This window comes from Microtus oregoni, unplaced genomic scaffold (genome assembly GCF_018167655.1).
Source record: "Microtus oregoni isolate MIOR12 unplaced genomic scaffold, Mior012 000086F_ref0000336, whole genome shotgun sequence".
NCBI classification, from domain to species: Eukaryota; Metazoa; Chordata; class Mammalia; order Rodentia; family Cricetidae; genus Microtus; species Microtus oregoni.
Genome location: NW_024544552.1, coordinates 1,119,439 through 1,134,143, shown reverse-complemented (window position 1 = coordinate 1,134,143; position 14,705 = coordinate 1,119,439). Strand labels below are relative to the sequence as shown.

At 38.7% G+C, this 14,705-nt stretch overlaps 1 protein-coding gene across 1 annotated transcript in view; it reads left to right on the top strand.

The window, feature by feature from the left end:
• The window catches only part of Spta1 (spectrin alpha, erythrocytic 1), a 69,820-nt gene that overhangs the window by 52,929 nt on the left and 2,186 nt on the right, over window positions 1–14,705 (top strand). The window contains exons 40-50 of the mRNA XM_041643436.1: window positions 699–797; window positions 2,220–2,382; window positions 2,882–2,958; window positions 5,884–6,093; window positions 8,229–8,525; window positions 9,057–9,169; window positions 10,241–10,258; window positions 10,996–11,047; window positions 12,046–12,233; window positions 14,005–14,058; window positions 14,536–14,682. Of these exons, the coding sequence (XP_041499370.1) occupies window positions 699–797; window positions 2,220–2,382; window positions 2,882–2,958; window positions 5,884–6,093; window positions 8,229–8,525; window positions 9,057–9,169; window positions 10,241–10,258; window positions 10,996–11,047; window positions 12,046–12,233; window positions 14,005–14,058; window positions 14,536–14,682 (1,418 nt within the window). The remainder of the gene's footprint in view (window positions 1–698; window positions 798–2,219; window positions 2,383–2,881; window positions 2,959–5,883; window positions 6,094–8,228; window positions 8,526–9,056; window positions 9,170–10,240; window positions 10,259–10,995; window positions 11,048–12,045; window positions 12,234–14,004; window positions 14,059–14,535; window positions 14,683–14,705) is intronic.

The window sequence follows — 14,705 nt, the reverse complement described above, 5'->3', positions numbered from 1 at the left end:
TGATGAGGGCCAGCATAAATATTTTGAGGAAATTTCATAAGAAGATAGAAGCACTATTCAGGCCCCCATCCTCACTTCTCTTTCTGTAATTTCTGAGAGAACTGTGTTCTCTTTAACTCCTGCCTTTAGGAAGAGTTCTTAGTTTAAGATGTTCTTAATATTTAATATTTTTCAAAGCTGGAGAGCTGTGTGAATCTAAATGTAGAGAAATCCTCATTTTTCACCCCAATCATTTGATTCCAAAATAAAAAGAGAACAATTCTTAGAACTATGTGGGATATGAGAAACAGTATTTCTGAAACCAGTCACTCCTTCCAGTGAGATTACCCTGTTTGACAGGGAAGAGTTTTTGGGTTTTTTTTGTTTGTTTGTTTTTGTTTTTTGAGACAGGGTTTTTCTGTGGTTTTGGAGCCTGTCCTGGAACTAGCTCTTGTAGACCAGGCTGGTCTCAAACTCACAGAGATTCGCCTGCCTCTGCCTCCCAAGTGCTGGGATTAAAGGTGTGCACCACCACCGCCCAGCTGACAGGGAAGAGTTTTTAAGAGGAACTTAATAGAGCTGTTGCAGAGGAAGTGCACCCTCAACAAGTTCATTAATTGGACTGGGCCAGCTCCATCGAATAACATACTGTGGACTTGCGTATGAATGGAGGTTGGCCATTCTTGAACATTATTGTCTTTGCTGATTTGTTCATGCAGAGTTTGCTAAAGAAGCATGAAGCTGTGGAGAATGACTTTGCTGTGCATAAGACCCGAGTACAAAATGTGTGTGCACAAGGAGAGGATATCATTAGTAAGGTGAGTTCTGAGGGGTTTGCACAAGGAGAGGATATCATTAGTAAGGTGAGTTCTGAGGGGTTTGCACAAGGAGAGGATATCATTAGTAAGGTGAGTTCTGAGGGGTTTGCACAAGGAGAGGATATCATTAGTAAGGTGAGTTCTGAGGGGTTTGTGTGTGCACAAGGAGAGGATATCATTAGTAAGGTGAGTTCTGAGGGGTTTGTGACCTTTTCTCAAAGCACTTGGTCCAAATACAGAAACAAGAATAGTGATGAAATTACCTATAGAAAGTAATAAAAAAAGAATTATATAGAGATTCTTTTGAAATTACATGTAACTCATGGATGGCTTTGAAAATGCTGTGTAGACCAGGGTGGCCCACAGAACTCTGCCTGGCTCTGTTTCTGTCTCTGCCTCTGCTTCCTAAATGCTGGACTTGATGAAGTGCTCAACCATGCTCAGCCCATAACACAGACTTTTATTAACCTCCTCAAAGCAGAATTCAGTTGTTTTCTCCACCAGGATGTTGCCCACTCAATTGATATTTTCTGAAAACTAATTTTTTAAGTCCTTATATGTGCCCCTTTCAGATTTCCATAAAAATACATTGTTGAATCTCTTCCAATCTCTGTAAATCTTAAAACTAGTTTTGACTATTATATTAGTTAGGCTTTCCATTGCAGTGATAAATACCAGGATCAAAGAAGCTTGAGGAGTAAAGAGTTTATTTCATTGTAAGCTTCTAGTTAACAGCCCATCACTGAGGGAATTCCAGGCAGTAACTCAAGCAGGGCAGGAACTTGAAGGCAGAAACTGAAATAGAGGCCATGAAGGAATACTGCTTACTAGCTTGCCCCCCTTGGCTTTCTTAGCCTGTTTTGTACCCACAGTGACCTTGGCCCTCTCACACCTATCAGCAATCAGTAAAATGCCACCCACACACTTACCCATAGGGCAATCTGGGTGTGACATTTACTCAATTCAATTTACCTCTTCCCAAGTGACTCTAGCTTGTGTTGAGTTGACATAAAACTAGCCCATACATCCATAGAGTATCCCAAGAGCCTTAAATTCATTGTCTGCTAGACTTCTTGAGAAGAAGGCAACATGAGAACCTCCTAATAATTTTCAAGTCTTTTTTTTTTGTTTGTATTATCCTTACATCGTCTCATTGATCCCTTAAATGGAGATTACTCTGTGTCTTCCAGAAGCTTCATAAATAAAATCACACTTGAGTAAACAAATATGCCACTATTGTGCAAATGCTAGAATGGGCATTCTTGAATACATACCAGGGATGGAATAATTGCAATAGACCTAGAGTGTAGTAATTGGGTATTTTGGAAAAGGAATTTAGAGCTTTTTACTGGTACCAAAGAATCACGTTTCTAGTCACTCAGCATGTCTGCCTAACTCCTTCTTTCAACCTTGGTATCACAGGAAGAAACTCAAAACAAGGATAAGGTTTCTACCAAGATCCAAATTTTGAATGAAAACACAACTTCTCTGACCAAGGCATTAGCTGCTTGGAAGTCACAACTGGACGATGACCATGCCTTCCAGCAGTTTAACTGGAAGGCAGATGTGGTGGAATCGTGGATAGGTATGAGATGCTGGGGCTACCATCCTTGGTTCAAAGAATACTATTTGAAGAATGGTCTCAGGATTTATTCTTTATCTCTGGAGATGAGATAAACTACTCATTTTTAGTTGTTTTGGACACAATTACAAACATGTGTGCATGTGCACACATACACAGTGATGTTAGAGAATTAAGTGTTATAAACCCAGAGAACACAGTTGTTAGGGACTGGTAAATTCGTGTACTATTCAGGAAGGAAAATCCTCCACAAAATCTCCTAGGAAAGAAGTGGCAGTATATGTTGATTTGTTAGTAATTCATGTTCAATCTTCAACTTTTCTTCATTCCATGATTCAGTGTTTCTTCTGCACTTAGCAGCCTCAGTTTTATCCTAAGGACAGAAGCCATTCTTCCCACTGCATGTGTATTCCAGAGTCACCTGTTCTGAGAAGGAGAGAGCATTCTCACTGACTACTACAAATAATCATCTAATATTCCCTCCTGACTCCTTGTTTTCTAGGTGAGAAGGAAGCAATTCTGAAGACCAAGACCAATGGTGCAGACCTCACTGCCTTCCTCACACTCCTGGCAAAGCATGTGAGAGAAAGATGCTATGTCAATGGGACCGGGGGGGGGGGGGCAATATTTATAATTCAATTTGCATATAATATGCTCTATCTATCTATCTATCTATCTATCTATCTATCTATCTATCTCCATCCCCTCGAGGCCTTGCTCAAGGTGTTTGTCATCTTGAATTTTGTCAAAAGTTAACTTTTTACTTTTCTGATTATCTCCATTTGTGTATCCTACTAATTTCTGTAATTAGGCCATTTTGTTGCCATAATTAACTGTTTGATTAGGGCTGAGGTGATGTCTCAGTGGGTAAAGTACTTGCTTCACAAACCTGAAGACCTGAGATCAGACCCAGCACCAGTCCTGGGAGGCAGACAGAAAGATCTAGGAAATGTATGCTTCTGCATTCAACAAGAGAATCTTCTCTCAGAAAAGACAATGCAGAGAAATGAGGAAAATACCTAATGCCAACCTATAGCCTCAGCATGGAAACAGGCACACACACATATAAACACTCCCACACAGACAGAAAACAAGAGTTCAACCTTCCAATAAGTGCACATATAGCTTGTTTTAAAAAGAGTATTTTGTTCATAGTATAATGCTATTAGTTCAAACAGTACAAGAAACAACAAAGTTTCTTGGCAAATGGGAAGATCATGGGAGGAAGGATGAGGTCATAAAGAAAGTAGGAAAGATACTGGAGCAATGCAAATCTCTCCAGTGCACATTGGTTCAAGTGGTCTAAGGGCCTCTTGTTCAGTACTATCTCTTAAAGAACCCACAACATCATTATTGCATAGAGGATGAAGCCTTTTACATGGTGTCTTTAATAAATACTATATTTTTGAATACCATGCTACTTTCTGATTTATTGCTTTCTTGGAAAGGTAAATCTGATTACATTCAAGGTAATTAATTCACAAATTTCATTTGATGCTTAACACCTGCTCCACCAAACTCTCTACTTTTTGGTCATGAATTAAAAGGATACAAAATATATCCTCTGAGTAAAGATTTCCACACCTCATTTGCTCCTTTTCCTAAGCACTTTAGGTAGAACATCTGCTTGGTAGATCCTGAAGTCAGCTCTCGGACATCACAAGAAATCATGCCTAGCATCTGAGGTTATTCATATAATTTCTGTTTGACTCCTAGGACACCACCTGCTCAGTTTTGGAATCTAAAGTGCTTTGAAATTAAAATGCAAAAGAATAATGACTCTACAATCTTGCAGTTCTCTTTCTATAGCATCTGCCAAACTGGATGCCCCAATTCCCCAGAATGGCTATTTCTGTCCTTTTAATGGCATGTGATTGCCAAAGGCTCAGAGGTGCTGTCCTCTGAATGTCTCACCCTGCTCAGCTTATTCATGGGAAGGGAAAAGTGGAGTGAATATTGACATTGCTGCAATACTCTTCCTTTCAGGCATCATAAGCCCTCCATTTGTAACTACTTCAGTTGCATTCTGAATCTACTCAAACAATAAATTTTTTGATAATTTTAAAATTGTCCTCAGAAGGGCTGGAGAGATGGCTCAGCAGTTAACAGTACTGACTACCCTTCTAGATGACCTGGGTTTAATTGCCAGCACCCACATGGTGGTAACAACTATTTGAAATTCCAGTTCAAAAAGACCTAATGTCTTCTTCAGATCTCCGCAGGTATCCATGCAGATAAAATACCACACACATAAATAATAAAATCAATATAAAATAAAATTTTTAATTATTTTCAAAGGGGGAATTAGTCTAAGGTGCTAGGCTTCAATCCCAGCACTTGAGAGACATAGGCAGAGGGAGGCAGATGAAGGCACATTGTTGACAGAGATTTCTGTCCCACTCAGTCCTGCAGCCATTCAATCCCAAAGAAACACACAGAGGCTTACCTTAATTATAAACTGGTTGGCCTATTAGCTCAAGCTTCTTATTAACTCTTATATCTTACATTAACTCATAATTCTTTTCTGTGTTAGCTACATGGCTTGGTACTTTTTGTCAGTGTGGCATCCTCATCATGCTTCCTCTGTGTCTCTACTGCAGACTGACTCTTTTCTTTTCCCAGAATTCTCCTGTTCTCTTTGTCCCACCTCTACTTCCTGCCTGGTTGTCCTGCCTATACTTCCTGCCTGGCTACTGGCCAATTGCCGTTTTAGTAAAACAATACAACTCACAGGGTACAGGACCATTATTCCACAGCAGCACATGTCTATTAGTTTGAGGCCAGCCTGATATTCATAGTGACACACCCCAGCCAATAAGTGCTACCTAGTGAGAATTTGTATAAAAAGAAGAGACGAGAAGAGGAGGAGGAGGAGGAGGAAGAGGAGGAGGAGGAGGAGGAGGAGGAGGAGGAGGAGGAGGAGGAAGATAGAAGTGTTCTGATGCAAGTCACTCTGTTAAAACTCACTTAGCAGTCCTGAATTTTGTGGCTTTGATATTAACATTTCTGCAAAAATTTAATTTTCTGTAACCAGTACGTACAGAGTTTTCTTGAGTTTATGTACCCAAGGCCCCTAACAGTGTACTGCCTCTACTCTAAGAGTAGAGTGTGACAATGTAAGAAATTCTTAGAACATATGTGTGTTATAAGATGAATCTCATTATTTTAATTGTAAATATTTGAAATATCTCATCATGTTCCATCCCCTTAACAATTTTATTCCTACAATATAATCATATATATGTATATATACACACATGTGCGCACACACACACACACACACACACACACACTAGTACTTAACCATCATTCCAAATTCAGATATTTATTCTCAAAATTACAATTTTTGTCCTCAGACCACTTTCTAACCACATTTTTTTAAACATACCCTATTAAGTTAACAATTGCCATTAACCATGATAAAAGTCTGTTAGGACACAGATGTGTGTGGTTCTTTGGATGCATCACTGAGCCTGTTCATTGCTTCTGTTTTTATCTTCTAAGGACACGCTGGATGCCAGTCTTCAGAGCTTCCAGCAAGAACGACTTTCTGAAATCACCAGTCTGAAGGACCAGCTTGTGGCTGCTGAGCACAGCCAAAGCAAAGCCATTGAGGAGCGACACGAAGCCTTGCTGAAGCGCTGGGAGCAACTGCTGGAAGCCTCTAAAGTTCACAGGCAGAAACTACAAGAGAAGCAGCTGCCTTTACAGAAGGTGAGAAAGGGGGGGAGGGAACAAAAACAGAGTAAGGTGAAAAGGAAGTGCAATGAAGTATGATAGGGTCTCAATTATCTGGTTATTAGCCAGAGAATTCAGACACGATGACTAGAAACCTAATTTGAAAAATTTATAAACATATCAGGACAAAGAAAACGATCAACAAAACATTATTATTGAGCCAAAAGGAATTAATTTTCTTTGAATGAATAGAAGGTCTTTTTGTTTGGTTTTCAATGGGTTAAGAGATTTTATAGTTGACTTAGGCTGGAAGCCAGCCACATACAGTGGGAGAGGTAGATAGAACCAGAGTGTGGAAAGCCTTTATACACAAAACTAAAACTATCACAAAACCAAGTTCTGTATATTTCTCTAACCTAGATAAAAGGGTCACTGGAAAGGTAGCTGTAAAACATGTTCTCAGGATATCTCCTAGACTAGGAGGGCGTCCTTGAGTGTGTTACCTTGTTCTGCCCTTTTAAGAGACAGGAAGATGTTTTCATCCCTTTCTGCTTTTCTGAGTTCTTCCTATTAGATGAGATAATGGATCTAGGAATGCAGTGGTCTGGTAGACCTAAGAGTCTATAAAGTGTTCTTTCCAATGGTAACTTCTGAGGCATATTAAATGACAATCATAAGGCATATCAACAATAAAAAATGCCGAGCTGGATGTGGTTGTGCATGCCGAAAATTCCAGATTTCTTACTCAGGCAGAGAAGCAAAAGAATCAAGAGTTCTAGGCCAGACTGGATTGTATAGCAAGATTCTGTCAAAGAATTTAAAGACTGGTAGTGAATTCCAGTACATAAGTCAATGGTAAGACACTAGCCCAGTATGCACAAACCACTGGTTTTGATCTTCAGCACCACAGAAAAACTGGTTCAGAATAGTCAGTGATGTCACTAGTTCTAGATGAGAGAAGCAACTGTACTTAAATAATTTAATGCAGGGAAACTCACAAAGTCTCAACCTCTAGTTAATCCCTACTCTATTAAACAATATACACATATCAGAAATAAATCTTAAGTGAAAATATAAAACAGTTATATTGGCATCTTTCTGTGCATATATACATTCAACAAAGAAAGTTACTTGACTTTCTTACTCAGTTTTCCTTAATTTTGAATAACAAAACATGTTTTAAGTTTTTATTATAAATATTCAATCAATCTATACTACTCCTAATAAAACATGAAATGGTTTATAAATCTTATTCATTTTCTTTGTGTTTACTTTAACATATGAATTACTGAAATTAGTGCAGGATAATCACCTTCTCTAGTTAGAAAATTTTTCTTCTAACTAGTTTAAATTGAAAGAAGAAAATTTATTTTCATAATTGCTCAGACAAGCCATGCAGACAATTCAATCACTTGAGTTAAAAACCCATAGTGTACTTTTGATCTGGAATTATTCCTTATCACTTCTTGTTTGGAGCTGTCTATGATTTTTCTGTCTCCCAGTCATATAAATTTAGTATCCTTTGAGCATATGGGTAGCTCTGGGCAACAGTGTAGGAGCATGGAGGTCATGCATGGGGCGTAGGTCAATGTGTAGAAGATGGGTTTAATCCATGACTTTTAAAATTGAAAGACATCATATGAGATCACAAGGTTTGGAAAGGAATGTGGGAAAGTGACTTGGTCCTGTCAAAGAATTGTATTGGTAAACCATCTACAAAAGTTGAAGGGGAGGAAGAGGGAGTGGGTAAAGGATAGAACTGAGTTGTTTGGTTTGTGTCATTCATTCTCCTTGGTTCTCATGTATCACTTGTTTCTAAGTGTATCCCCTGCCAGGTAGGACTGTGATAAAGACTTTCAAACAAGAAATAAGGTGATTGAAACTACCATTGCTTCTCTCAGAGTCACAAAGGTAAAAGAACATTGTGAGCCAGTCACTCTCTTCATCTGTACATTGTGGGAAGATCAGAGAATTTCACAATGAGAAAAGGCTAAACCCTGGTAGTTCCTCTAACTTATATTCATCTCACCTAACCACAGCATCCCTGCTAATTTCAGTCTCACAAGTTCAGATTGCTGCCTGCAAGTATTTAAAGACACTATTTTTATCCTCAATAGTCTCTTCTCTTGAGGGACACTATCAGAAGCAATGAGGGTGTCTTTTTTCTGCAGGCTGAGGAGCTATTCATGGAATTTGCACACAAGGCTTCAGCCTTCAACAACTGGTGTGAGAATGCTGAAGAAGACTTGTCAGAGCCTGTGCACTGTGTCTCCCTGAATGAGATTCGGCAGCTGCAAAAGGAACACGAGGCCTTCTTGGCCTCTCTAGCTGGGGCTCAAGAAGACTTCAACCATTTAGTGAAGCTAGACCAGCAGATTAAAGCCTTAAATCAACCAAGCAGTCCTTATGCCTGGTTAACAGTGGAGGTGCTGGACAGGATCTGGAAGCACCTGCCTGACATCATCAAGGTATCTTGGGGGACAACGCAGGCTTCTTCTGCTACAGGAAACATGACCAGTGAACCCATATGGAAGTTGGGGGTCTAGGGAAAAGAGGGGAATGTTTTCATTAATTACACTGTGGCAGAAGTCAAGAATCAAGACTATCTAAGGAAAACTGGAAAGTTTCCTGTTTCAATAAATATATCTTATGTCACAATAAATATATCTTATGGTTTGTTGTCTTGAAGTTTGTGGAAAAATGAAAAATGACTGAAGTAAACAAAGAATATGATAGATAGATAGATAGATAGATAGATAGATAGATAGATAGATGGTGTATAAATAGATGATTGAGATAGATGACATAGATATAAATGATGATAGATAGATAGATAGATAGATAGATAGATAGATAGATAGATAGGGCACGTCAATGTGCACCTGTGGAAGACAGGTTCACTTTGGGAAAGAGATGTGTACCTATACCTACAAAGTGATTCTTTTATAATAAAAATTATTCCTTCCATGTGAATCGGCTCTGCTCTTTGTTGCTTGTAGGAGCGGGAACAGGAGTTAAAGAAAGAAGAGGCTAGGCAGATCCAGAACTTTGAAATGTGCCAGGAGTTTGAGCAGAGAGCCAGTGACTTCCTTAAGTGGATCCAGGAGACCAGGTCTGCTGTGCTTTCCTCAAACCAAGACCCCCACATATACTGTTTTCAAAAGGGATAACATATGTGGCAGAAGAAAGTAGTATGACCTCTGTCCCTATGGCCATATTTTGATTCTGTTTATCTGCTTTTCATAATCCCATATTTTGTCCATTTTTCTCACCCACCCTTTTTATTTTCTTCTTGATACTCATACTTCCCCTCCTATTGTGTATGCTTATTCTTCAACACAATAGTCCTGTGACTGTATGCCACATTGCACTTTATAAAGTACTTCAAGAGCCATTATGTACTTAACTGTCAGACCAACCTTGAAAAGTGCAGAATGTATCTTATTTCCTCTGTTTAAAAGTGTGGAAAGTTCAAGTAGAAAAATTGTCTCACTCAAGGTCACCGATGTACTTATTGACAAGACCAAAAACAGAACCTACGGTGAACATCTAATACCAAGCCATTACTTTGCCTGCCAACTAAAGCCATAATGAAAATGGAGTAGTATAATATAGCCTAATTTCATTTATTATGTGCAAGATGTATGTAAAGATGATGTGTATCATATCTTCTGAGTAAATGACCTGGAAAAGGAGATACATAAAAAAGTACACTATGCTAGAACAAATGGCCAAAGTATGAAGACTGTGCCCATTAAGTAGGTCAGTAATGTGATATTTTGAGGTATAGTGTTTTGGATGGATGATCCATAATTAATGCTTCTACACAAAAGAAGAAGAAAAACTGCATTTTTTCTAAAAACATACATCTGGCTGAGGCTGTATGAATCAAAGCATCCCCCCCCCCTTTGCCCCTGGTTTTGGTTCCTACATTACCCTGTAGTGTATGCTAGAGATTTAGCATACTGATTGCTTTGTCCCAAAAGGGAGAACTTTACAAAGTCTCTGAGTTTCCCAAAGTACCAGAGGTTTTGGAAGCAGCATATAGATGGATGGGTTCCTATTATGTGACCAAAACAGACCTAAAATGTTTCATCAACATGAAGAAATAGAATTATTATGTGTGCTAATGTATTTTTTCTTCTTTCTTCTCATGATTCATCCTCCGGTCCATCATGTACAGGGCTTACTTTCTGGATGGGTCAGTATTTTTCTGTAATTGTGTTTATTTCATTATGTTGTCCTACAATAATTAGTTAGGGAAACTTTGGGGCTGAAGTATCCTATCTCATCATAATCTGGCAGTTCCTAGTTAAAGATGGGGGGGCAGCATAAAAAGTCATATTTTCTCCTATTCCTGCACCCATAGTAGGTGGCACCTCTCTCACACGTCTTACATGTAAAACCTTCATATCCATGGAGAACTGTGTCTATATGTTCAACCAACTATGGACTGAAAATGCTCAGAAAAACTCTCTCTACTGAATATATAAACATTATTTTTTGTCATCTTTCTCTTTAAAGTATATAACAACTATTTAAATTGCAGCAGGTATTATAAGCTATAAAGATTATATACACATACTGCATGCCACATTTCCATTTTGTAACTGCAACATCCATTATGTTGATCACCATAGAGCCTTCTCAAGGATACCAAGGGATAAGTACATTTGAGAGTAGAACTAAGAAAGACATGTGAATCTTCTTGTAAACCCAGAAAACTAGGGCTGGCTTTACGTTCCTTTTCAACTATCTAGAAAGATAGACAGATAGAGGCTTGTTTATTAAAATCAAGATCCGTGAAACTTTATTTTATGGAGCCTGTGTAATTTTAAAGAAACAGAAGCAGTGAACTGCAAAGGCTTTGAGCTAATGGGTCTGTGAATTATGGATTTCTATTATAACAAATAATGTTTTCTTTTGATTCTTAATTAGATCATTGCTCAAGGAAACAGGAACTCTGGAATCCCAGCTCGAGGCAAATAAAGTGAGTAATGTTTTGTTAGCTAGCAGAAGACATGGCTTGAATTTTAAAAAGGACAGGGAAAACCACATAGAAGCAACCCAGTGATATTTTAGGTAGAGGTTACCTAAGGTTAAAACCAAGGTTGGAGTCCTACTCATGCCCATTTGCATTTTAACTATAGGCCACCACATTATTGATACAAGCCTCAGTTTAATTCAATCTTTGAGTGTCAATTTCTGCAACAATAAAACCAAGCTAATATATACATTAAATATTGCGGATGTACTTATCTAAACGAGCAAATGTACATGTTTCTAGCCCATAACCTGGCACATCAATACATTTCTGTTATTTGATGTAGCCAGATGATATAACTAAATGTAAATCTTCTCCTTCCAACTGAGGGAAGCAGTGATTTTAAAGAGTATTTCTCAGTCTTGTATGCTTTATTGCCTCTTTCCAGCATAAAAAAAATAGTTAAATATGACTTTTTCACAGTGAGAGAAAAATAAGATGTCAGGTAGCATTGATCTGCTTTATATCATTGAAGTTTTCACCCATCCCTGAGAGTCACTTTTTCCATTGACTCCTTACTGAACATTTCCCCTTTGTTAGAATGCTCTGGGAAAATGTAGAAAATTTTTACATAATGTGCTTAGATGGTAATATCAAGCCATCATCACTGACGATGAGGGAGTCTAGGAAGTGGATACACTGAGAGCATTAGATGAACCAGAGAGCTCAGCCCCAGTGAATGATGGAAAGAATTCATAGTACAATGACTAAACCTGGTGGTGTCTGAGTTCCAGGATGACAGACATCATCTCTTATAGATTCCCTACTGTTTAACAAAGGGATGATTGTGGACGTGAAGCAGTTTTCCTGAGTTGCTCATCTTCACAGAGAATAAGAAGACCTCTGAAGACGAACAAATTTGGGAAATTCAGTCCCTTTTCCCTACCTTTTAGGTTGTCACTGCCGGCATGATTGACTGCCTCCCTTCTTTGTCTTTTTCCCAGAGGAAGCAAAAGGAGATCCAGGCAATGAAGCGACATCTGACTACTATTGAAAATCTCGGGGACAACATGGAAGAGGCCTTGATCCTTGACATCAAATACAGCACCATTGGACTGGCCCAGCAGTGGGATCAGCTGCACCAGCTGGGAATGCGAATGCAACACAATCTGGAGCAACAGATCCAGGCCAAGTAATTAATGATGGTTTGAACCCAGGGCAAGGCGAGGGGAGGGTGGTTTTAGATACTGCAGCTTAACTAGGCTGGGCTTAGGACACTTCCAAGATGCTAGGCTTACCTACCATCCCAGTATTCTCTCTTTTCTGTTCCACAACTGGGCCAATTGTCTTTGTACCAGGGTCTACTATGAAATAAGAGATGTACCCCTCCCTGCGTGTGTACACATCGTCTTTCTAGACGTTCATGTCCTCCATCCAGTTTCCAGGGTTCCTTTAACATCTTATGATCTTTAAATAAAAATAAAAATCAGATAAAAAAATCATTCCCTTTTATAAAATTATGCTGAAGATATAATATCTGGGATGGAAGTTTCAAATTGTGAACTAACGGACACAAGGGAAGAAATTAATCTTTCCTAGATAAATTAAACCTATCATCACAGGTTTATGTCTGAATAGTTTTTGGAATTTTTTTTTTGTACATTAGAAATTGACAGTCATTTTTCTGTAAATTACCTCATTATAAATAATTAAGTCTTTTCGGATTATTAAATTTCTGTTGAAGCTTTTCAATTTTGCTAATGTACTGAAAAGCAGCCAAAGAAAATTTGTAACTGAATTAGCATGGCTGTATTCCAATAAAACTTTATTTGTAGATATTGAAATATGAATTTTACCTGTTTTTCATGCTTCATGAAATATTTTTTGTTTTGATTGTGTTCAACTATAAAGAAATGCTAAAAACATTCTTTTTTTAAAAGAAAAACTATCATTTTTCATTTTATATACCAATCCCAGTTCCCACTCCCCTCTTCTCATCCCCTCAGACTTCCTCCCCCAACCCCACCCCATTCACTCCTCAGAGTGAATATTGCTCCAAGGAAGGACCAAGGCCCTTTCCACTATATCCAAACTGAGTAATGTATACATCCAAAGAGAATGGGTTCCAAAAAGCCAGTACAAGCAGCAGGGACAAATTCTGATGCCACTTCCAGTGGCCCCGCAGTCTGGCCCAGTTATACAACTGTCACCTACATTCAGAAGATCTAGCTTGGTCCTATGCTAGTTCCTTCCCTGTCTGACAGGAGCTGATGAGCTCCCATTAGCTCCCTCATGGTCTTGACCTCCTTGCTCATATTCTTAGTCCTCCCATTCCTCAGTTGTCCTTCGGAAGCTCAGCCCAGTGCTCCTATGCAGGCCTCTGTCCCTATCTCCATCAGTTGTCGGATGAAGGTTCTATGGTGACATTTAAGATAGTCATCAATCTGACTACAGGGCAAGGCCAGTTTGGGCACCTTCTCCACTATTGCTTAGGGTCTTAACTGGGGTCATTCTTGTGGATTCCTGGGAATTTATCTAGTGCCAGATTTCTTAGCCCCATAATGGCTCCCTCAATCAAACTATGTCTTTCCTTTTTCTCAATTTCTGTCCTTCCCCCATCTCAAATATCCCAGTCCTTCAAGTTCTCCTCCCCTTCCTTTTCTTTCCTCCTCCTCCCTTTCTGCACTCCCCTCTCCCCCACCCTCATGCTCCTAATTTTGTCTGTAGATATTGTCTATTTCTCCTTCCCAGGGGGAACTATATATAATTAAAGTAGTTCTAGATACATAGATTGTTTATAAACAAGAGGAGGCTGAACTTGGCTCCTGGAGCATAGCTTGGCAACCCCTGAACTAGATCACTCAAATGATACATTGTTCATTACAATCCCTCTACCTTTCATATGGCAGTCCTTTGACATTTCCTGTTTCATTTCCAGAGTTAACTTATATTTTTCCTTCTAGGGACACCATAGGTGTGAGTGAAGAGACACTGAAGGAATTTAGCACCACATATAAGTGAGTATAAATTCATAGTTGGTTGATCTTTTGTATTCTAGAAAGTTCAGAGTAAGTTTGCAAATAATAACTTCCCCCTCTATGTGTCTTGATGGTATCTTCAGTAAAGATCTAGTCTAGGTACGTTAATTAGCATCAGTATTAGTTTTTAATATCTGATTTTAATAATCTGTGAGATCCTGGATTTTGAAAGTAAAACATGTCTTTAAAACATTATTCAACTAGTGAATACATTTTCTCTGTGAATTTGAGTTGTTTATAGGGGTAAAACTTGAGAGATGACTATTAAATAGTTTATGTTAGTACTTCCTTTACTGGGTTTAACAAAACACTCAGAGAAACAGATCGATTCTCTGCTCTGTGTTCCAGCAATCTTATGGCATGCATTAAAGATCTAGTCAATATAACAGGACTTGATCTTTTTTGTTCTATTGTGGATCTTTTTTGAGCTTGAAAAAAAATGTTTTTGTTCTTTAGACACTTTGATGAGAATTTGACAGGGCGTTTAACTCATAAAGAGTTCAGGTCCTGCTTGAGAGGACTCAATTACTACCTGCCTATGGTAGAGGAAGGTGAACCGGAGCCCAAGTTTGAGAAATTCCTGAATGCTGTGGATCCAGGGAGGTAAGAAGAAGAGGTTAGGGGTT